This window comes from Martes martes, assembly GCF_963455335.1.
Source record: "Martes martes genome assembly, chromosome: 9".
Classification (NCBI taxonomy): domain Eukaryota; kingdom Metazoa; phylum Chordata; class Mammalia; order Carnivora; family Mustelidae; genus Martes; species Martes martes.
Window position 1 is genome coordinate 137,123,514 of NC_137896.1, and position 24,479 is coordinate 137,147,992.

Sequence of the window (24,479 nt, forward strand, 5' to 3'; positions counted from 1 at the left end):
CTACGGACAGGACAAAACGAGCCATTCTCTGCCTCAAGGTAGAAACCCTAACAGCAGGTCACGACGTGTCTCAGCCTCCCGGGCTCTGGCCAGGGAACTCATGGGTGTGCAGGGGTGAACCGCCCGCCGGCTCCAGCACAAGACCAACACCTCTGGTCCTCTGCTCGAGATAATGACCGTGAGCAACGTGACGAGAAGCAGCCACGGGGAGGGTCCCTGACAGGTGCCCTCAGACCACTGTGGCCCCACATGTCGTGCAAACACAGCCAGGGGCTGAGCAGTCCAGGCTGCAAAGTCCCTTTCGAAGCTGGAAACCGCTCCTCCCAGCCAGACCTGGACATCAGGAGCTCCCTGGGGGCAGAAATGGGGGCCCGGTGCCCGAGTCACACACCGCGACCCCAGCCTCCTGGAAGGAGGGCTACTTGTAAAGCACAGCGAGACACGGGACACCCAGGTACCAAATCAGGGAGGGGCAGAGCCCCGCTGTCCAGCACAGAGGACAAAGGGCGTGGCTGGCAGGGCACAGTCCCTCCGGGGCTCACCATCCACTGCAGACACACCTGAGGCTGTCCCCCTGTCATCCCATGCCCCACCGTGTCATCCCACAGGACCCAGAGGCAACGAACTCAAACACAGTCCTAATACCCAGGCCTGAATCTGGGTAAAAAATTGAGGATTTGGATCAGTATACGCCTCTGAGCTCCGGCCTTGCAGGTCACCTCCTTCCTGGCCCACCGTGGAGTCGGGACGCCCCGGATGGACACACGGGAGAGAGTCAGGAGCTCGCCACAGAGGGCCCCAGCCTAATAAACCCCAAAGTCTCCCTGAGGAAGCGTCAGACACAACTGTGCCCTGGGAACGCATGTCAGGCCACCCTGTCAGGCCGTAGTTCAAGGTTCTTGAACTGTGAGACCACCAGATGGACAGAGTCCACGCCTGTCCACGCGAGCAGTCCTGCAGACTCGGGGCAAGCAGGTCCGCGCGCGACGCTGGGGTGTTCTTCAGAGCAAACCCCAGGGCGTCCCTCAGGCAGGAGAACATTATGCACTCGTCATAAGAGCTTTTCTGGCCAAATTCAGATGCCAAGCCAGGGAGTGAGCAAAGCCCGAGAAGTGACAGCCAACACTCTAGTTTTTTCCGGTGTCGGAATGGGAGACCCCACCAATGCCTGTGTCTTCCTCATAGACATTCCCACAAGTCCACAAACACACACACCATGGTGTACCCTTTAGCCCGGGCCGGGATCCACTGTCAAAATCACCATTGTTCCCACTAGGAGAGCCTGCCGCCCCACACCTGCTCCGGATTCCAGAGCAGGGACCGGGCAAAGGAAGAAAACAACCAGGTTCTGGATGGAGTCTGGGCTATCACGACCACGTCCCGGGGCCCTGAGCTTGCAAACAGACTCTTTCTGCCTGAGTCTCCCAGTGTCCCCCCGAAAAGAAGCCGCACATGCAATACAGGGGTTCCCTGTCCTTGTCACAACCTCACACAACGGGGAGTCTCACGTCTCCTGTGTCCTGTATAAAACAAGAGTATGTAGCTTCACTCCAGAAAAGCAGCCAAGAGCCAAAAGGCTGTACGTGGGGGCAATCCCGGGGGAAAAGGCGAACCCTCCCAACGCAGGAGGGAAAGGTAGGAAGCGCGCTCACCGTTGGACCTCGCTGGGCACCGTGGAGGACTTCCAGTAAGGGAAATATTTGAAGGTCTCCAATCCTGCGGCCACATAGAAGTGGTTGTCCTGCAGGTCCTTCGAGCTCTCCAAGAGACGCCCATTCATGGTAAATAACCTGTGAACGGAGATGGCGGGAGATTTAGAGCAGCGGCCGCGGGCTGGGGGCCCTTCCCCAGGCAATACAACCGGGACGGGGGCTACTGGCGAGCGCCGAACACGTAGACAAGTGTAATCCAAACGGGCTAATTAAATCCCGTGGGAGCTGCCCCTCCAAGACTAGGCTTGCTTCCCATTTTTAGATTTGTAATTAAAGTATATTTTTAATTATGTACAAGTACTCAGAGGCCCTTGAGAACATTTTAAGCTCTTGGTTGGTGTTCAATTAATTTTAACAACAGCAAAAATTAATACAAATTGGCTTATATTGTTATAACAATGCTTGGAAAACAAACCGGTATTTATTAGCAAATAATATGCCTTTTTATAAGCCCCAAATGACTCCTATTTGTCTACTTTTACTCTGGGCTGGCAAGTGGATTGGCAAGTATCCGTCCACTCATTCATTCATGAAAGACATGATTCGACTCACTCAATGCTGAGTCTCTTTATGCGCTGGGCAAGGTGGTGCTGTCTTGGACATAAATGTGAGTAAGGAGGTCGTCAGGGTTTGTGAACAAACCTATCAAAACGCGTGTGACCAGCGAAGGGCAAAGATCCAGACTTCCACGAGGAGGAAACCGGACTCTGTGGTAGGCCTCACAGAGGTGGGGGCACGAGAGGGGTGCAGAGGGTGGGAGATGTCCTCGTGGGAAGATGAACAAAGCCACCGGGGTAGCAGGAGAGGCCAAAGGCCAGAACACAGGGGCCGACTGTCGCTGAAGGCGGAAAGCACACACAGAGCTTGCAGAGTGAATTCTGGGATGTGGAATGTTCTAGGGAGAGGAAGGGATCCCTGGGGTTGCCGCAGCGATTGGAGATCGCCATGGAAGAGCGAGCAGGAGCTCGGTGCCAGCAACCGGCCACTGACCGGTGTGGGGGCATCACGCCCACGCAGCTGATGGAGGAAGGGGCCTGGCCTGCGACAGGAGGCTCGGGCCGGACAGAAAGGGTGTATGAGGCGATGGAGGGTCTGGACAGCGATCCAGAGTGGGCAGAGGACAAGTTCCTGCTGAAGAGGTCGAAGCCACAGAACCGTCCTCCGTCCATCAGTCCTTCTCCAACCTCAGCATCAGGACGCGGGAAGGCTGCTAACACGCGGACGGCGGCCCCGCCCTCACGGCCTCCCGGCCCCTGATCTAGGATGAAGCTGGACACTCGTCTCTAAAAACGGCGGCGGCCCTGCTGTGGTGGCTCCAGGAGCCGCGTGAGGACGGCTGCCTTCGACCCGCCCTGGAGGGACGGGAAGACCTTCCAGACAGGAGACAACCGCGAGAAGCCACCGACAGCCGCGTGGGCAGCAGGGGCTGTGACAAGGAGCACCATGCTGACAACTCTGTTCCTCTCCTGCCAGGGCCCCCCTCCTGCGACCGCTGGTGCCTCCCTGCGCTGGGGGACCCAGACGGCCCGTGCAGGAGCCCCCAGGACTCAGTCAGGAGGCACAGATGCCGGCAGCAGCTGAGAGGTGGACGGAGGCCGATGGGACCGAGGGGCAGCAGGGCCACCGAGCTGGAGGACAGCGTCTCCTGCTCAGGGCAGCCGGGTGAGGTCGGTGCGTCCCCCCAGAAGCAGAAGTGTCAGAGCAGGCGGGCCAAGACTTTAATAGAAACATGAAAACACCGTAAGTGCGATGCGAGGGGAAGTTCCACACAGGAAACAACAAGAAAGTGTAAAGAAGAAGCAGAAACACGAATGTGAATACTGAGTCGCGATGACGACCGGGTCGAGGCCGTGCGGAGGCCGTGCCGCAGCTCCAGCCGCTGCCGGGAGGACAAGACCGAGGGCGGCTCCTGGAGGCGGGCGGCACGAGAAACACCGCGTACAGGACAAAAGCCCCCAAATGAGGATGAGCAGGATCGCCGCCACCCGAAGGAATCTCAAAAAACAACAAAAGTGAAAGGGAGAAAAATGTGTAGGAACGAGGGAGATGAATTTCACAGGATCAAACTGAGTCACTGAGCATCACAAGACGGAGCACAGAAATCTCACGTGCGGGCACATGGAGACGTTCGGGAACGCACACGAGCATCCAGGAGGGTCCTCCCCGGACGAGCCAGGGGCAACGTGGCCGCAGCCGCACCCGCACCCGCACCAGAGTCTTCAACAGCAGCACTGAAGGCCCGAGACAAGGACGTGATGTTTGCGAACCCCGGAAGGAAAGAGCTCCGGAGCAGCCCCCCTCGCGGAAACGGAAAGGCCCGGGAACGCCGTCGCCGTCACCGGGCTCCCCTGGCCCGACTCACACCGAGAGCGTTTCTACAGGAAGGAGCCAAACGAAAGGAAAAACAACTCGAGGACACACGACACGGGATCACGTGCCGCAGGGCGGCCAGGCACGCTGGCGCAATCCGGGTTGTCATTTAAAAAAAGTTAGAGCAAAGAAACCCTACTCAGGCGAACCCGAAATTCAGATCGTGGATCACAGCAACAGGACGGGGCTTGTTGAGGTGGGAGCCAAGGAGAGTGCACGGAGGCTTGTGGTCTCGTCGGGGAGGGGAAAGGGGTCAGTCCAGCGTCTGCGAGGCCTGGCGGGAGACGACGCGGCGGGAGATGGAGTCCGGCTTCCATTCGGGGCCCAGGAGATCCTCGGCGCCGCCAGCAGAAACAAGGAAGGGGCTGCGCGAGCCGACAGGTCGGGTGGAGGGAGGTGGACACAGGGAACCGAGCTCTCCGCGGTGGCGGATCGGAGGGAAAAACGGACCCTGGAGAAGCTCGGGTCAGACGTCCCAGACGTGCCAAAGGGGCTTCAGGTCTTCCCTCCAGCAGCGGGAGCCTCGCAAGGATGAGACTCATTGCCCGGGCGTTTATCTGAATGTCTGTTCTCAGAAAGCTGAGTGTTCTCCGCAGTGATGAGACCAAATAAACTTACTATTTGTACTTCCAAGCATTTCCTTCATTCCGAAGCTCTGCACCTTTTCTAAATTCAACCGTAAAGAACTGGGGAGAGGTGGAGAGAAAAACCGAAAGCTTATTAATCTAATGTCCTACTTTCCCTCCGAACATCCTGGTTCCTTGCTCGCTTCGCCTCTGGCATTCCACGTGTGACGTACGATCGGTTCTACCAACACTTCTGGCTCCTTCCAAGAGCGCACACAAGTCCGTCGGCTCCGCGAGACTGGCTCCTTCTTCGAGAGCAACACGCTGACATTTATCATCCTGTCTTCTGGAATCATCTGAGTGCCCGCAGTACTGGTTTTTAGGTAACATCGAACTTCCCTGGCACGCGCAGCGTCCCCTCGGGACTCCCCGCCCTCACTAGGTTAACGACTACCCAGCGACTCTAAACGCCCAAGAGTTATGTCCTGCTCACACGGAGGCTTGGTCTTCATCACTGATGTCACAACTGCCGACCGTAAATCAACTGTTTACGTTTTAATTGACCCCCAAGAGAGACAACTGACGAGTGAAATCGGAGTGAATGTGTTGGCCCTTCCACCCCAACGCCTACCATCATGGGGACCACCACTGTCCATAGAGATGATACTTCCAACACTCAGCATCACGCCACGTCTCTGACTTTCTGACTCAGAAGGTTTGTGTCTTCCCTACACTTTGTCAGCCCGCTCCCATGTAGGACTTTGGGCATCCTTCTCCCCGGCAGTGTTCCCAACATGGAAGCCTTAACCTTTCCCTCTGCAGCCGGCTAGGCTGGCTGCTCCCACTGTCCCTCCTTCTGGTCCATTGATCCACACCAACCCCTTGGTCTAAGTCCACCAGCCTGTCCCTGGATTCACTCCCACAGCCAGCCATGGCCCCCTTACCTCTGTCCCCACTCTGTCCACCATATCACTATCTACCACTATCCACCCCACCTCTCCCCATCCCCATGGCCACCTCACCTCTGTTCCCCCTCTGTCCACCCCACCACTGTCCACCCCACTACTGTCCACCCCACCTCTCCCCATCCCCATGTCCTTATTCACCCATTCACCATACCTAGCACATGGCAGATGTTCAATAAACTATGTTGAATGAAAAATGAAATAAATTAGTTAAAAATAAGTATGGTGGGATGCCTGAGTGGCTCAGTTGGTTGAGCGTCTGCCTTCAGCTCAGGTCATGATCCCAGGGTCCTGGGATGGAGTCCCACATTGGGCTCTCTGCTCAGCAGGGAGCCTGCTTCTCCCTCTGCCCCTCTGTCCCTCCCCCTGCTGTTGCTCTCTCTCTCTAGCTCTAATAAAGAAATAAAATCTTTTTTTAAAATAAATAAATAAATAAAAATAAGTATGGTAAAAAGACAGTAAATGTCGATTATCTGTTTTGTGTGTGTTGAGTCTGAGGAGTGTTGGAGAGGATGTGGAGAAAGGGGAACCCTCTTACACTGTCGGTGGGAATGCAAACTGGTGCAGCCACTCTGGAAAACAGTGCGGAGATTCCTTAAGAAATTGAAAACAGAGCTTCCCTATGACCCTGCAATTGCACTACTGGGTATTTACCCCAAAGATACAGATGGAGTGAAAAGAAGGGCCTTCTGTACCCCAATGTTCATAGCAGCAATGGTCACAGTTGCCAAACTGTGGAAAGAACCAAGATGGCCTTCAACGGACGAATGGATAAGGAAGATGTGGTCCATATACACTCTGGAGTATGATGCCTCCATCAGAAAGGACGAATCCCCAACTTTTGTAGCAACATGGACGGGACTGGAAGAGATGATGCTGAGTGAAATAAGTCAAGCAGAGAGAGTCAAGTATCATACGGTTTCACTTATTTGTGGATCATAAGGAATAACAGGGAGGACATGGGGAGATGGAGAGGAGAAGGGAGTTGGGGGAAATTGGAGAGGGAGACAAACCATGAGAGACTATAGACTCTGAGGAACTAACAGGGTTTTGGAGGGGAGGGGGGAGGGGTTTGGGTGAGTCTGGTGGTGGGTATTGTGGAGGGCACGTATTGTGTGGTACATAAACAATGAATTCTGGAACACTGAAAAGAAATTTTAAAAATAAATAAAAAAATTTTTTAAAAGACAGTAAATATTGTCTGTTTCAAAGAATTAAAATCAGAGTTAATGACGTAACATTGGAGTCCTGGCTGGTCCAGGGAGGACACTCCCACGCTGTGACCAGGTCTCCCCCAGGGGACAGAGCCTTACTTTCGCACGCCTCCTAGAGGGAAGACTTTTTCCCCAATCATGGCCAGCACACTATTCCATTCCATCAGACTGAATTTGGGTATGATAATTTTTACAGGTGGGATAAATAGTCTTCCATTTGTGAAAACACTGTAAGAATAAAAAAAAAAAAAAGCATTCATTAGTGCCTTACCCTCGAGGGGGAAACACTGGAAATCCAAAGAGAGACCCCTAATTAGGGAACCGTAAGCGACATGCGATCTCCAGGCAGCCCTCAGACGCCCAGCCTGACCTGCCAAGGACCGTGACCGTGACCTGCCGAGGACTGTCACCAAGAAGCTCAATGCTGAAAGTTGGTGACACAGCGACTCTGCAGGGAAACATCTTTTCACAGACAATCAAATGTCCCAGTGAACAGGACACGACTCCCTTTAAATAACAGGCCTCCACTGTGGCGAGTAAAATGGAAGAAAATGGTGCCCTTTTGGCAAACAAAGGGAGAATTTTGCCTTTAAAAATGCAGTTCCTCTCCCTTCCCGTGGAGCCAAGGCAGTGTCCCACAGGAAGTGTGCAATCCTCCGAAAAGATAGCAGAAACAATTGATTTCACTCATGGAGTCTTAAGGCAGATTCCCCTTGATCCCAGTGGGTTTATTTTATGTTTTCTGCGATGGGGCAAGGGGCCGGCAGTGGGGAGAGTACTCTGTGCACAGTTCTCCTGTTAATGAGGTTTTGCCACCTGGTCCAAGTCACTTGGCAACAGTTTCACACTCTTGTAACTCAAATTAGAATAATGTAAACGATGAGCCTTGCTTCTGTAAGTCTTAAAGTAATAAATTGTATTTAACATTAAGGAGCTCAATTTTACAATTCTGGCTTTCCATTTTTTACATTATTCATGGTTACTGTTGTTTTATTGTTGTTGTTTTCCTGTAATACAAATAATTTAAATAATTTAAAACTGGATGAATACCTCTCTTTTTCTTTCAGAGCAAATATAAACATTAATACATTTGTGCAAAATACAAAGAATTGGTTTTCTTTCCTTATGCTCTGTGGCAAGGGTCTTCCAACCCATGCAGAGACCACCTTCTTCTCTATGGAAAATACTGCCCCAAAACAAACCCTGGGAAATGTTCTGTGCAAGTTATATTACAATGCATTTATGTGATAGCCCTCCTGCAGTAAATATTTGCCACAATGTTTTCATCTCTTGGTTTTCCTAAATGTCTTATCCCAAAAGTCTTTCCAAACATGGATTACCACTAGTAATAAAAGAGATGAATGTTTAAACAAGGTCATGCAGTGTTTCTGTCTAAATTTTTAAAGATACTTAACGTGCATTCTTATACTGAATGTGGGGAAACAGGCACTCTTATGAACAGAATTGTGTCCCCCGCTCCAAGAAAAAAATTGTGGCAGCAGCAGAATCCAGCAGACTAAGACACACACACCCAGTGGGGCTGTCGCTAAAAGTGTCATGCTCTCCCTCGGAGCGAGTTGGTCACACAGACTAAAGAGACAAATGGGGTCAATAACACGTTCCCTCTTGTGAAATCCAACCCATGGAAATGAAGCAGATTCCTATATAAAGACATTTCTCATAGGATTATTTATAGAAACAAAATATGAAAAGAACCTATAGGTCCAGGTACTGAGAAATGGTCAAATAAACTGGCACAGCCAGACAGTAATAAATTACAGAGCAGCTTAAAATTGTTGATGCAGAATTTGTATTTACAGGGGGTTATGGTCAAATACAGTTAATGCTGTAAACACACACACACACACACACACACACACCGCAGAAGGTAGGAAGAGACCATGAAAAGTGAGTGTCCTTCAGGCTACAAGGAGGACCTGAGAAGCAGGACAAGGGATTTCGATTTTATTCTTTACAGGGTTCCAGGTTCCCACATGTATTTATAATAAGAATGTAAAAATGGGAAAAAAACTACCCATTTGAATATTTTAATTTTTAAAGACCAAAAAAGGAAAGAAATGTTTTCTCTAATCTATAAACTAGGAAGCTACAAGTTCAGAGGGCGTGCCAGACTTAACTCCCAAAGTTGCTGGTTGAGCTAAAGAATGAACCAGACCTTCCTGCTTTACTGGAATTCGAGCATCGGTCCATCTGCCACCCGACACTCCAGGTGGTTGGATGACCAACTGAGCCCACCTGAGTACCCAAGAACAGTTTCCCCCGGAAGTCTGTGATGGAGAGGTTATGGGCGGGCAGGAGCCCCTGCACACACGGCCAAAGCCCAGCATGGTTAGATGAGGGAACATCTGAATTTTGGAAAACAGTGCAGCCAGTTATGTAAAGCACAGCTTATCCACATGTGCTCATAAGGAACCATCTCCAAGACACACTGTGTGGTGGAAGAAAGGGGGTACCCAGCAGCGTCTGTAGGATCCAAATGCTTGGGTCCGTGAACCTGTCCTGTAAGGACCCTCCAGAAGTGGTTAGCAGCCATTGTCTCCAGGGAAGTCACGATGGATCTAGGGATAGAAGTTGGGAGGAACACTTACTTGTAATACATACCTTTTAAAGCTGTTTATTTCTTTACCATGGGCATATGTTACTCTGGTCCCAAAAAGTAGTTAGTTTTTAGAAATAAAACTGAAATAAGAGATGTTAAAGGCATAAAATTATACTCTATGTATCTGCTATGATCCTCATTAAGGTTTAATAAGAAATATTTTAAGTATAACATATTTTAAATCATTACTAAATAAGAAATATTTTAAATTTTTGAAATATAAGAAATAGCACACAGATCTAGGAATGGACCTTCCTCGGGTGTTGATGATGGTGATGACAGTGACCCAACAGGTACCATGTGACACAGCTTTGCTTAGTGGCAGAAGCAGGACCTAAATCCAAGCCTCAGCCTCCACACTTCAAATGCACATGGTCTAGACCTGCTCAGTTCTGGGGAGACCCAGACAGCCGGGGAGCCCCGGGCTCTCTCTCTGAATCTGGGCACACTCAAGCAAGCCACCCCACTACCCCCCCAGCGCCCCTGTCTGCAAGAAGGGAGAAACGCCTTTCTCCCTTGAACATCGAAGACTCTGGAACCCACCACAACTATTTTGTTTGCTTTTTTTTATAGTTGCAGGTTCTCCAAGCAAACATGATCTGGTCTCTGTAGAGAAGACACTGCGTTTGAATGGATATTTGGGTCCATCTAGTGGAATTTCAAGCACACCGATCGTGGAGTACATGCTGCAAGTGTAAATGGTCCGTGATAGGAAAAAAAAAAATCCATCAAAAGAAGTGAGAATCACCGATATTTTGGTTCATGCAAAAAAAAAAAAAAAAAAAGTAGCTTTAGGGATATGCCTCTTTGTCAGGCGAGATCCATAAGTCAATACTGTTCCCTAAGATTTCTATACAGTCTTCAGAAAGAGGCGTCTTTCACAATTTGGAAATACTGTGCCTCTCATCTCTTCAAAACAGCTTTCAGGCCTAGAGAAGTCACAGTGGAAAGACCCAGGTGTTGAAGGAGACGTATTCTATGGCAATGATGGTCCAGGTTCTAAATAGACATGAAAGGGCCCAAATTTGGCTAATCAACAGGTCATGTTTCCTGCATCCTTCTGCCTCCCAGTCTGGGCTCTGAGGAGTCTAGCCGGGGCTTTCCACCTGATGATCCCCAGCCCTTCACTGGTCAGCACGCGTGTGAAGGACACCGGGTCGGGGACATGGCAGGTGCTGACCACGGCCAGGACCAGGCGCCCCAGCTAGTGCTATTTGGACACGGAGAGCCCACACTTCTGCAGAAACTCCCTGAGATTCTGTGTCCCGGGAACAGAACATGGTAAAAGGGAGGAGGCTAGCTCCGTCTCCACCTCGCAGGTTTTCATCATAAATATGATAACCTCCCGGTACAAGAAGGCCTTGGAGAGCTCCTGCCGCAGACCGGCACTGGGCGGGGCTGCTGGTCGTGTCCGCAGGGGCCCGCGGCACACGGGCACATGATATCATCCATCCTGCTTTACAAGCAAGGGAGCCGATTCGGAGACGTGGGGCATGGGCCAGTCCCAAAGACAGGAGGATGAAAGTGGGATTCGAGCCAATGATGGTTTTGAGTCGAGGGTGTGCTTTCTGCAGCCCCAAATCTAAGGCAGACGGGCCCAGAGAGCCGTCTCGATCACCCCGGACACACAGTCCCAGGCACCTTGATCCCTCGCACCCGCTGTGGCTCCAGGGGGAAGGGAGACTGCAGACACCCCCTCCTGCTACAGCATGGAGCGCGACACGCCATAACCCCACGGGTCTTTGCCTTTGGTCTTACTTCGCCAGTAAGAGCTCTGTGTGGGGAAATAACCCGTAAGCTTCCTTTCAGCACCCACCAGCTGCAACTGCCGGCTTTCAAAATAAGATTAAATTGTGTGGGGGAAGCCCCTTGCCTTTCCACCCCCACGTGAACTGTTGAACAGCACAACAACTGGATTGTTTTCCAAAGCAGAGTTCAAGAGAAGAAAGGATACGTGGCACCGGGAAGGCTGAATCGTACAGGTGTCCCAGTCAGAGAGAGGGGGAGAGAAGGGGGAGGGGAGAGGGGGAGGGGAGGGGGGGAGAGGGAGGAGGGAAGAGGGGGAGGGGAGGAGGGAGGAGGGGAGGAGGGAGGGGGGCTGGTGAAGGTGAGTCTGCCCAGCTGAACGCTATCTCTAAGGAGCCCAGCAGTTGTGACCTCTCACAAGACTCTACTCACTTAACGTGCCGGGAGGTACGGTGAAGTGTTTGCCACCTGGAAGGCACATTCATATCGCAATGTACCACCGGTTTGATCTGAAAAGAGAACAAGCATCAGAATTCAGTTCAAAGTGACAAACACCTGTTAACTAGCAGCAACCTGTTAACTAGCCCTGCCCTGACACAAGCAAATGTGGGGACGGGCCTGGCTAACAGCCTCACGGGGTGGCCCCAGGAAGGGCCGGATTCCTCGCTGGAAGGGGAAAGGACTCCCGCCCAGCAGCGCCAGGCGACTGGGGTTGGGATCGGCGGGCTGTGCCTTCCGGTCGGGGTAAGGGCCAGGTGAGCAGGTGCACCGTGGGCCAGAGCCGTCCCGGAAGGTCCAGAGAAGCCCAGCAGCTCCGGACGCGCCCAGCAGCGCACCCGACAAGCCAGCAACCTGACGCACTCCCCAGGCACGCGGCTCGGCCCAACCGGGGGCCCAAGAACGGTGGGTGGCTTCTCAGGCCATGGGGTTCGGCTAGAGCGCCCTGCGGGCAGGTGAGAACTGCTCCCCCGTCCCCCAATCCTTGTCTTCTCTTTCCTGTGCATCCGACCTGAGGGGCTTAGCTGCCCCTGGGGCTCATTCAGCTTCTACCTCACACCGCCTGGGGCCTAATATACGGGGAAAAGGGTCTCGGAGCCTTGCCACACACAACCAAACGCTCCCTTCCCCGGAGTCTTATCATTTGAAAGAGCGCAGAAAAGCAAGAGGAGGGGATTGTGCTGTTGACACACTGGGGAGGTGGGGAGTCAAGACCGTGACCCCACACAGTCCCGGAGCTGCCTCAAGGCTTCTCCATCACGACCTCCTGAAACGGGCTCCCAGCGGAGCTTCTCTGTCCCCCAGCCCGGTAGGCCAGAGAGCGGGGGCCCATTCACCCTCCAGACCTCCAGGGCCCGAGGGCCCCACCCCAGCCACGAGGCCTCCACATTCCCTCTCCCCGAGCCCAGCCAACCCTCCTGCCTCACTCCGCCACGGCGCACTCTGCCAGCCTCCACCCGGGACCACCGGCAGCACCGCACCTTGGCCCCGGTTCCCGGCACCAGCCCCTCCCCCACGCCCCCCCGCCCCCCCCCACACACACCACGGCCACTCAGTGCTCACCATCAACCACCCTGTCCAGCAGGCTCTCATCAGAGCCCTCGGGTGCCCCCCACACCGCACGCTGCCGTTCCTGCAGGCTGCCCCACACCCCTCACACCCCCACACCCTCATCCCCCACCCCGGGCTGCACTGGGAGCTCCTGAGCCCGCCCCACCGCGCAAGGAGTCCACCGGAGGCCTCACCTGGAGCCCCGCCCACACCTGCAGCCGCTGCATCCACACACCTGTGCAGCTGACCCTCCCGTCCCCATCTCGGGCTATATGTGACCCCTTCTCCCTTCTGACCCAGGCCCGAGGTGCAGCTCCCAGGAGGGCTGGAGTCACCAGCACGGAAAGGGTTTGCTTCGGGCTTGGGGCTCTGGTCTGACAAACGCCTCTCTCGGCGCCAGCCCCTGAACGTCCTTTCGGCCTGGAGCGTGCTGCCTGCCTGGGCTCCAACTCCATGTGCCCAACCACAGAATCGGGGAGACCCTGAGTCTTTTCCTCCCCCACCCCTTCAACTAAACCATTAGCACATCTCTCCCTTCTAACCCCGAGCCCTATCCAGGACCCATGCACATCCACTGTGCTTGTCAGGCGGCCCCATCTCCCGGCCACTCATCCTCCCAACCCCACAGTCCCTTCCCCACGGGACCACCCTGGTGAACATCAGTCAGAATGGTCACCCCCTGGCTCAGAGCCCCCATGGTGCAGAGAGCCGCACGTCCACTAAATCCCCACTCCTCCCTTCCTCCCCACATCACAGCCCTGCATGCATTCCCGCAGCCCTCGGCCTCCAGCTTGTCCCTGCACAAGACCTTGAGCCTGGAATGTTCCCCATGTCTTCGCACACCTCGCTCTTTCCTGCATTTAGGACTCCGCTTAGAAGCAGCCCCTCGAGAGGCGCTCCCTGACCAATCACGCCTTTGACTTATTTCCATCTAGCATTTAATACTGTCTAACATGTTTGTGTTTACTTGTTCACTTACCGTTGATGACTCCTCCCTGGAATGTAAGCCTCCAGAGAAGCAGAGATCTTGATGGTCACGTTCAACTACGGATCCCCAGATTCTGAACAATGAGTGCCCCAGACCAGGAGTTTGAGAAGAAGGTTGTGAGTATGAAGGAATAAATGTTGTCATGGCAAGTGAGAAACAGCCGACACTCCAGGAAGAATCCCAGGAGAAGTGAGGTCCGTGAGTGTGGTGGAAATGCAGCCGACAGCCCGTCACCCTACAGATAAGGTTCTATACACCTGCATGCTGATGGCAAAAAATCACAGCCAAGAATACCAAAACCTACCATGAATTGGCTGACCTAGTTTAAAAACAAAGCAACAGGAATTATCGTCTGCAAAATTCTATTAAAGTACAACTACCCTAAGAAACAGCTTTCTGCTTCATTGCATAAAATTATGGAAACAATGAGCTAATTGCTTTTTTATGTGTTAATGATTCATTAACCCTGATATCACCTGCCTAATTCAATAACCCCAGCAATTAAATACATGAGTCAGGGTTTTTTCTCCCAGTACTGCACATGAGCCCCTAGGAAAGCACAGGTGTTTCTGTGACTGTCGGGTGGTGAGGACAGCTTCAGGGATCGTGCGTCCGCTCATCTGCGCTGAGAGCCCGCAGGGCTCCTGGACCAACAGCCCGAGCGAATTAAACCAAATCTACACCAAAGGCAGAAGAACACTCAAGGTCACCGCCGGTGTGTGTCCCCAGGCAGCAGCTGTAGCTGACCAGATGCCCCACGGTGGCAGGCGCTGCACTCAAACTAACCCTCCAAACAACCAAGCGAAATACCCACGCGGTGAACAATCAGAGCTGCTAGTGTCTTCACCGAGAACCCCCGCTGCCAAGCGTCCTGGCCTCGATAGGCCATCAGAAAACACGTGGTTGCAGATGCGGTGCACTGGGGGTTTGAACCTGTGCCGCGGGGCACGTGGAGCCTGAGGGGGGGCCCTCTGCGATTCCGGCTCTGGCCCCATCCCCTTCCGTTTACGGGACATGGAACAGCTTGTGCACCTGTGTCCTCGTGCGTGAAATGTGGGTGAAGGCGGCGGACGTGGACGAAAACGCAGATGAAAGTGGCGCCTGTCTCCGAAGGTCTGCTCTCAGCATGCCCAGCACGAGATGAGACGACGCACTGTGGGGCTCAGCAAAGCACCAGGGAGGGGCCGAGCTCGGCGGAGAGCAGTGGCTGCTGCTGCTGCTGCCGGTGGCGGCGCCGCCACGGCCTCCTACGTCCCTGCTCTCTGCACCTCATCGAGCTCCTCCAACTACCCTCAGTGAACATCTTCACAGCCTTTTCCATGCAAAACATCAAACCAAAAAGGGTAGCACCAAGGAGCCTAGCACCAAGACGGGAATCTCATCACGAGCGAACGGCGTACATCAGGGTCTGGAACGTGGGCCCAGGGCCGTGCAAGCTAAATCAACAGAGAGGCCCTGCACCACCTGACGGTGGGGGCCGAGCCTAGAGCCTGAAGAGATGTGTTTGTAAAGAGACACACAATCGCCACCGATCACAGAAACCCTACGGAAAGTGCAGTGGGCCCCCCGTTTCTCATTCTGCTCAGTAGGGGAAAGGTCACGCTAGACGACCTCCAAAGTCACCTCGGTTCTCATTCTGTGATCCTCTGAGTCCAAAAACAGAACAAAACTAAACAAAACAAACAAACAAAAACGCACACAGCTTAACTCTTTCCCCAAAATGCCCAGGAATCTGCAGAGGTTAGCCCTTCTGGAGCAGTGATGTGAGGACGGGAAAGGCAGGGAGGTGGAGAATTAACCCCCTTCACACCCTCCCGCCCGGTGCCATTGCCTACAGAAATGTAGCAAATCAGTGACTCCTTTTGTAAAAAATAAAACAGCAACACATGAGACTAACCACTCGTCCTGGCCTGGTGTCGACAGCCTGCGTCCCCCATGGAGCTTGAACGACGGGACACGGATAAAGCACCCAAAAAGGAAGAAAGAAAGAAGAGTGAGACTATGGGGGTGGAGGACAGGGAAATACAAACAGAAGCAGAGAAAAGAAGGACAAACCGGGTGAGCACAGGCCAGCACACTTACACTTCTCCAGTATCCCTGGGGTCAGAGGGGATTCACTCTGTGCGCACGTTTAAACTGTGCAGTTAAAAGAAATAACGAAGATACTGACAAACGGCGACCGACGGAGGGGAAGAGTTTCCCACGTCAGCTTTGATGAGGAGGAGGCTAGGAAAAGCAGGTCCACCCAGCGAAGCCGGCAGCGAGGGAGAAGCAAGCGGGCCAAGGCTGCCTGCTGGACTCCAGCCTGCGCCCAAGCCAGCCACCCCCATCCGCCCCGTGCCACAACGGAAATCTCCATCGTCGGGCCAAGACGGTGCGTCCACAGTGTCTGTGACAAAAATGCAAATGTACCACATGGCAGAGAACGGAAGTTAGCTCCTTCCTGTGACGAAACAGCAGAAATCATCCGTGAAGTCCTGCACCCTGGGAGGGAAGGGCCATGGGGGAGTGCGGGGAGAAGGATGTCCTAAGGAGAAAGGGACGAAAATGAAGGTGCAGAGTAGAGTCACCCCACGTAGGAGCGGGGCTCCCTACCCAACAACACGGAAGAAAGTTCAAAGCAGAACCAATGAAATTGAAAACAGAGCAAAGAAATCAAGAAAATCAATAAAACCAAAAGTCTGTTCTCTGCGAAGACTGATAAAAGTGACAAAACTATACAGTCTCATCGGGAAAACAGAGAAAGACACAGAAGACCGGGAACAGCAGGCAGGAGGGAGGTCACATTGCTGGATTCCACAGATGTTAACGGATCAGAGAACTTTATAAACAACTTCCTGGGGAGCCTGGGTGGCTCATTCAGTTAAGCGTCTGATTCTAGGTTTCAGCTCAGGTCATGATCTCACCGTCCTGGGATCGAGCCCCACATCGGGCTCCCTGCTTAGCGGGGAGTATGTTTCCCTTCTCCCTCTCTCTGCCTCTCCCCCAGCTCCCATGAGCTCACTCTCTCTAAAATAGGTAAATAAATCTTTTTTTCAGTCTGTTAAACAACATGCAGTACATCACTAGTTTTGGATGTAGTGTTTCACTATTCATTGTTTGCATATAACACCCAGTGCTCCATGCAGTACATGCCCTCCTTAATACCCATCACTAGGCTCACCCATCCCCCCAACCCCCTCCCCTCTGTAACCCTGTTTGTTTTCTGGAGTCCACAGTCTCTCGTGGTTCGTCTCCCCTTCCAATTTCCCCCTTCGTTTTTCCCTTCCTTCTCCTAATGTCCTCCATGCTATTCCTTATGCTCCTTCCATAGGTAAGTGGAACCATATGATAATTGAATTTCTCTGCTTGACTAAATAAGTCTTTTTTAAAAAATTAAAAATAAATGATTTCTTGTGATAGATTCAACAACTGAAATGAAATGGACAAATTAAAAGACACAAACTAGCAAAGTTCACTCAAGAAGAAACAGACAACCTGAGGAGCCCTATAGCTGGGAAGGTAGCTGGATGTGTAGTTAAAGACCTTCCCACAAAGACAACTGAAGGTCCAGTGGGCTCCACTGGCAACTTCTACCAGACACTTAACGAAGAAATGATACCAAAACTAGAGAAATACATTAAAAGAATAAAAACCTGCATAACAGCATCCCTCCATGAACACAGATGCAAAAATTCCAGACAAAATTTTAGCAAATAAAATCCAACAATTTATAAAAAGGACAATATTTAAAAATCAATGTAATCCATAATATTAACAAACAAAAAGTGAAAAACCCCAAGATCATCCCAGCAGACACAGAAAAAGCCCTGCCAATTCTAATTCAGATCTGAATCCTACATCGTGAGCAGAGCCTCTCCCCCAGTAGAGGCCTGAGCCAGCCCAGTGGGCAGAGGGCGTGGTGTTTTATCTCGCCCGCCTTCAGCCTTCTCCTCCTCCCTGCTCGTCCAGGGCTGGGCTGGAGGGCAAGGGAAGGGCAGTGTCTAATGTGATTGGAGCTGCTGCGTGGACCTCCTCAGCAGGTGTCCAACGTGGTTTTGGCAACTTTGAGAGGAGGGGGCTGGAGCAGGTTATTCCGGGAACCACCACAGGGCCTGCCTGCTGCCCTGCTTCTAAATCAGGAGACGCATGTTTCCATCAGATGCCTTACCAAAATATTTCCATCCCTAGAATAAGATAGACAGCTAAAATAGTCCATAAAAGACTGGTCTTTTAGCTCATTGTTTTATTATACCCAGAATTATGGGGATGTCCCCCAAAAGCCACAAAGCAGGAAGGACACGGTACAGTAAAGTAGTAGTAAGTATTCAGAGATGATGAAAGAGGGGTAAGACAGGAGTCAGGTAAGCAGTGCAGGCAGCAAGAGAGAGAGGTGCCCACCAGCATGACCCACGAGTCTCGGCTCTCTGACTCTGGTGCTCTGTCCTCGTATGGGACAGCGGGACACAGATCTTGATTTCAGGCTGCACTTACAGTCCACTCAGGGGAGCAGATTTCCTGGATCAAATCTTCCCTTTCAGTCAAGACTCTTGGCTGTGCTCATTCAGGGTTGGCAATAGCACAGATACGTGTCCCCAAGCACACTATACCCCCACCCAGACAGGCACTTACACATCAAACAACAGTAACAATCCATTTTCAGGGACTTCTTCCGCAAAAGGAGAAGGCCCAAGGCAGGGGGCACCAAGCACTCCCAGCCACACCCTCTATGCTGCTCAATGCCGAAGGTAGTTATGGGCATTCTTGTACACCCCTGGAAGCAATACACCTTCTCAGAAATTTCCTGGTGGTAAATATTAAAGAAGTTACAACTGTGCCTCTAATTCCACCTTTGTACATACAGTCACGACTCTGAGCAAATATGTCTCTATAAGGGATCCTTTACATCACTGTAAAAATATTGAAAAAACAGAATTACCTAAAGATCTGCTGAGAGGGTGGGCCAGATAATTATGACAGGTTCACGTGACAGAATATCTTGCAGCCATTAAGAACATGTGGCAGAAGATCAGTCACTGTATGAGAAAGTGGTCACAACATACAGTAAATAAAAAGGAGATTGGGAAAGAGTGTGTACTGATGGACCCCGTTTCTGCAAACACATATACACATCTGTACACATGTGTTGTACACGTGTGTGTTTCCATGTATACGTGCTTGGGGCTAGAGCACAGAACAGCCCCTGGAAACAGACGTGACAAAGTCAAAAAGCACCGACCCCAGGAGGTAAGACTATGGGTGATGCCCATTTTCTTCACTGAGCTTTTCTGCACAGCATTCTGACATTCTTCTCAATAAGAACTCTTTTTACAACAAGATTTTGTAGATGAAAAAACATAAATTCTAAGAAAAATTACAAAACCATTTGTATGTCTTCATTGGAGAAGTGTCCGTTCATGTCTTCTGCCCATTTTTTGACGTGATTATCTGTTTTGTGTGTGTTGAGTTTGAGAAGTTCTTTATAGATCTTGGATATCAGCCCCTTGTCTATACTGTCATTTGCGAATATCTTCTCCCATTCTGTGGGTTGCCTCTTTGTTTTGTTGACTGTTTCCTTTGCTGTGCAGAAGATTTTGATCTTGGTGAAGTCCCAAAAGTTCATTTTCGCTTTTGTTTCCTTTGCCTTTGGAGACATATCTTGAAAGAAGTTGCTGTGGCCGATGTAGAAGAGTTACTGCCTATGTTCTCCTTTAGGATTCTGATGGATTCCTGCCTCACGTTGAGGTCTTTTATCCATTTCGAGTTTATCTTCCTGTGTGGTGTGAGAGAATGGTCGAGTTTCATTCTTCTACACATAGCTGTCCAATTTTCCCAGCACCATTTATTGAAGAGACTGTCTTTTTTCCACGGTATATTTTTTCCTGCTTTGTCAAAGATTAGTTGACCATAAAGTCGAGGGTCCATATCTGGGCTCTCTACTCTGTTCCACTGGTCTATGTGCCTGTTTTATGTCAAAAAATGGGCAGAAGACATGAACAGACACTTCTCCAATGAAGACATACAAATGGCTAACAGACATATGAAAAAATGTTCTTCATCATTAGCCTTCAGGGAGATTCAAATCAAAACCACATTGAGATATCACCCTATACCAGTTAGAATGGCCAAAATTAACAAGGCAGGAAACAACATATGTTGGAGAGGATGTAGAGAAAGGGGAACCCTCCTACACTATTGGTGGGAATGCAAGTTGGTGCAGCCACTTTGGAAAACAGCGTGGAGATACCTCAATAAATTAAAAATAGAGCTGCCCTATGACCCTGCAATTGTACTACTGGGTATTTACCCCAAAGATACAGAGGTAGTGAAAAGAAGGGCCATCTGTACCCCAATGTTCATAGCAGCCATGGCCACAGTCGCCAAACTGTGGAAACAGCCAAGATGCCCTTCAGCGGACGAATGGATAAAGAAGATGTGGTCCATATATACTATGAAGTATTACGCCTCCATCAGAAAGGATGAATACCCAACTTTTGTAGCAACATGGACGGAACTGGAGGAGATTATACTGAGTGATATAAGTCAAGCAGAGAGAGTCAATTATCAAATAGTTTCACTTACTTGTGGAGCATAAGGAATAACAGGGAGGACATGGGGAGATGGAGAGGAGAAGAGAGTTGGGGGAAATAGGAGGGGGAGACAAACCATGAGAGACTGTGGACTCTGAGGAACTAACTGAGGGTTTTGGAGGGGAGGGTGGTGGGAAGTTGGGTGAGCCTGGTGGTGGGTATTATGGAGGGCATGTATTGCATGGAGCACTGGGTGTGTTGCATAAACAAGGAATTCTGGAACATTGAGAAGAAATTTAAAAAGTAAATAAAAATTTTTTTAAAAAACTGAAAAAAATAAAAAGAAAAGTTACAAAACTCTTGGGGATGACTATACTCTCGTGACTGTGAGTGCATGCCAGTCCCCACTCTAGCATCCTGACTTCACATCTGGTACATCACTCAACCTCTCTGGTCAAAGCCTCCTCGACTAGAAAACAAGGGGGTTTGACAATATAACCTGCAACTTTCCTGCTTGTCTTAAAAATCTAATGACTAATGATAATCGTATCTTATCTTTTAAGTCACCAAAAAAAAAAAAAGGGTGCAGATAGACTGAAACTTGAGGGCAACTTTTCAGAATTGTTGCTCATCCCCACTCCCTGCCCATCTGGAAAGAGGGAAGCAGGTAACCAGGTGTTAAGAATAATCACATGCCAGCTTGTGGCAGAGAAAAATGAAAGAATACCAAAACTACCACTTAAGGGAGTAAATACTCTCAAACATCTCACCTTTGAAATACCCAACAAAACAACAAGTCCGGTTTTTTTTTTTTTAAAGTAAAAATCATGTTACCACCTAAATAGCTACAGGATATCTTATTTAAAACCTAGCAGTTTCTGTTGCTTATTTTAAAATGTGGATTTCTTTTATATGTATTAAATGCATTTATTTATTTATTTATTTATTTTTTGCTAAGAGTCAGGTGATGTGAAAAGAGTGATGGAAGGCTCGACCCTCTAGACCTTTCAAATGTTTGTCAAGCGCAAAAATGTTAAGAACTTGGGGCAAATCTTTAAATTTAGCATTATAATTAGCTTCAATGTTATATAACTTAAAATAGCTTTTCTTGACACCCATCTGTTCAAATCCTCAAAAACAAAACACAAGTGAAATATTTCAACAAATAATTGCACAGTGTGTCTCGAAGATGACGATCTTCCTAGCCATGGTCTTAGAGTATTTTTACTGACTTCCATCATGTTAGTTACTTAAGTGCTTTGACAAGTATGACAAGCTTGCACAGTGGATTCAGGCTTCAAGGGAAACATGCTCCTATAGGCATTGCCTACAAACCGCCGATTTAGTAAAAGCAATTATCATTCAGTGCTGACATTCAAAGTTTTCCCGGATCACCCAATTTATCCCATCTTTAGTAATTAGCAGTGAACACTTACTTCCTTCAACGTTCTCATCTTTGCAGGTTTTCTGGGAACTATATGAATATAACTGCAAAAGAGGAAAGAAAAACCTAATTAGAAGGTAAATGTTGAGGTGGAAGGTCAGAGTCTTTTCAGAGAGAACTCCTTTTTGGCATTCTCATAAGCGAGTCCACAACAACTTCAACTAATGTAAAGAGCAGCACGTGAGACAGGGACACTCAATGGCAAGGTCAATGGCAAAGTCATCGCAAGACAATACCACACTGGCTGCCATTGGCAACGCCCATGGGAAACTGCCTGAGTGGCACTCTTTCCCTCCTATAATCCAAAGGGACAGTATCAATCATCTACTCCAAACTCCTTATTTACCAGCTCACCAAAGAGCCCAGAAGTGAGCTCACCCAGAGTTCCAGAAACTGGCCAGAGTCTGAGCAGAGTCCCTCCTTATCTAGCACCTCATCGTCTGCACCATCCCCTCCTATCACACAGAATTACATCACCATCCCCATTCTGCCAAAACTGAACACCAGAATATCACATATGTGAGCCCCACCAGTACAACTTTCGACAGCTGGGGACTTTCAGAGAGCCCTCCATATGCCTCAAAAATAGAACAAGTACTTTCTTATGATAATAAACACCTTAATTTTTTATCCTTTCATCTTCCTGATTTAAAAAATCATATATCTGAGATTGTTGCCATTGTTGACAGTTTTAGCAATATTCAGAGAAGGATTGACAAAGAGTTGGCAGCTGGAAGGAAAAGGAATTACGAAGTATTCAGTTGAGTCAAGAGTCATAAGCCAGGTGCTTACAGAGGCCAGGCAAATAATGACGATGCTTGCCCAGGGCACTGTTAGGGAACAGTGGGGACTATGGCAAGCATCAACCTACTTCCCACCAGGGTGAGCAGGGCTCATTGCTCCAGGGCCCTTTTCTCATGTGGAAATTCAAACAACTAAAAACTCAGTCCTTCTGAACAATCAACCTTCTATATCTTTTTTTCAATAAAAGTAAAATTTAATACTATTACATAAACTCCCTTTTGTTATAAAATGTCCTAGACAATTCACATCTTTGAAAACTGTGTGACCCAAACTAAACATGGCACACTCAGAACTCTAGCTCAACACCTCTGCTCATGCCCTTGTATGAGCTCTTCTTCCAGTTTTAACCCCTCAAATTCCATGTTTGATGAACACTAACCTCCGAATGAGACAACTTAATCCATAATTAAGTGGAAACAAAAAATAAAAATCAATGCATGGGGCACCTGGGTCACACCATTGTTTGGGCATCCAACAATTGGTTCTGGCTTGGGTCATGATTTCAGGGTCATGGGATCAAGCCCCACATAGAGCTCCATGCTCAGCACAGAATCTGCTTTGGATTCTCTCACTCTGCCCCTCCCACTCATACTCTCTATCTGTCTCTAAAATAAACCATTTTTTTAAGAGTAAAAATAAATGCAGAAAAACGAAGGCAGATGTGGAGGAAGCAAGACGGCAGAGGAGTAGGAAACTAAAATACCATCAGGTCCCGGGCGTTCAGCCAGATAGTTAACAAACCATTCTGAACACCTACAGGCTCAACAGGAGATCAAAGAGAAGAAGAGCAGCAATTCTAGGAACAGAAACTTGACCACTTTCCAGAAGGCAGGCCATGCAGAGAAGTGAATCCAAGTGATGGGAAGAGAGACCGCGGGGAGAGGGGCCAGCTCCTGGCAAGCAGAACAGCGGAGCATAAAATTGAAACTTCTAGAAGTCTGCTCCACGGGAGGACCTCGCTCCAGAGGCTAAGCAGGGGTCGGGGGGGAAGGGTAGGGAGCCCTCGTGGGGACATTATGGTCTCAGCACCTGCAGGGTCATGAAAAGACCAGATGTGTCTGGTGTGGACTGCTTCCAGGTCTCAGAGCATGGAAGCTGGCTGCGGAGATGGAGCAGGGTGGGGGTGGGGGTGGGGGTGGGGCACTCAGTTCAGGGCTACCTGAAACCACTGTCCGAGGCATAGTCGGGCCACTGCTCTTCAAGCAGGGACACCACAAGTGGCAGATCCGGGGAGACTCACCTTCCTCCTGCAGAAGGAGAAGTGCAGGACCACCCTGCTGGGTTTGGAGACGCCAAACAGGGCCATGCACCAGAGATAGAAATGCTCAGTCACAGGCCAGGTGAGCACGGAGTGTGGTCAGAGACCAGGAAGATAGGAGGGATCAACCCCTATTCTCTGAGGGTGCACTGAGGAGTGTGCACTTGAGCTCTTAGCTCTTATGGGCCAGAGATTGGGAGGCCACCATTTTCATTCCTGTCCTCCAAAGCTGTAGGGAAAACATTCAGGGAACAAAAGCTCCCAAGAGCGAAACCAAGCAGATCACTTAGCCTGGCCCCTGGCAAGGGTGGTGCAATTCCACCTCTAGCAAAGACATTTGAGAATCACTGCCACAGGCTCCTCCCCCAGAAGATCAGCAAGAACGTACAGCCAAGACCAAGTTCACTGTAATGAGAACAGCAGAACTCCAGAGCTAGGAGAAAGCAACACATAGAATTCATGGCTTTTTTTCCCATGATAATTCAGTCTTTCAAAGTTAATTTTTTTTTATTTTATTTTTCTCAATTCTATTTTTTTTAATTTTTACTGTTTCCTATTTTAATGTTTCTTAACTATTTTATCTTATCAATACCTTTTTTAAAATCTTTTTTAAAATTTTCCTTATTATAATCAAACTTCATCCTTTCATTGTATTTAACCTTATTTTTTGTATAATATAGGGTTTTTTTTTTCTTTAAAATTTTGGGATACAATTTCTTCTAATAGATCAAAATA

General features: G+C 49.8%; 1 protein-coding gene across 1 annotated transcript in view; it reads right to left on the reverse strand.

The window, feature by feature from the left end:
• The window catches only part of DCDC2C (doublecortin domain containing 2C), a gene marked incomplete at both ends in the record, with an annotated part of 87,482 nt that overhangs the window by 47,826 nt on the left and 15,177 nt on the right, over positions 1 to 24,479 (reverse strand). Inside the window, 4 exons of the mRNA XM_080813701.1 lie at positions 1,653 to 1,790; positions 6,927 to 7,055; positions 11,626 to 11,702; positions 21,675 to 21,726. Coding sequence (XP_080669827.1) covers positions 1,653 to 1,790; positions 6,927 to 7,055; positions 11,626 to 11,702; positions 21,675 to 21,726 — 396 coding nt within the window. The remainder of the gene's footprint in view (positions 1 to 1,652; positions 1,791 to 6,926; positions 7,056 to 11,625; positions 11,703 to 21,674; positions 21,727 to 24,479) is intronic.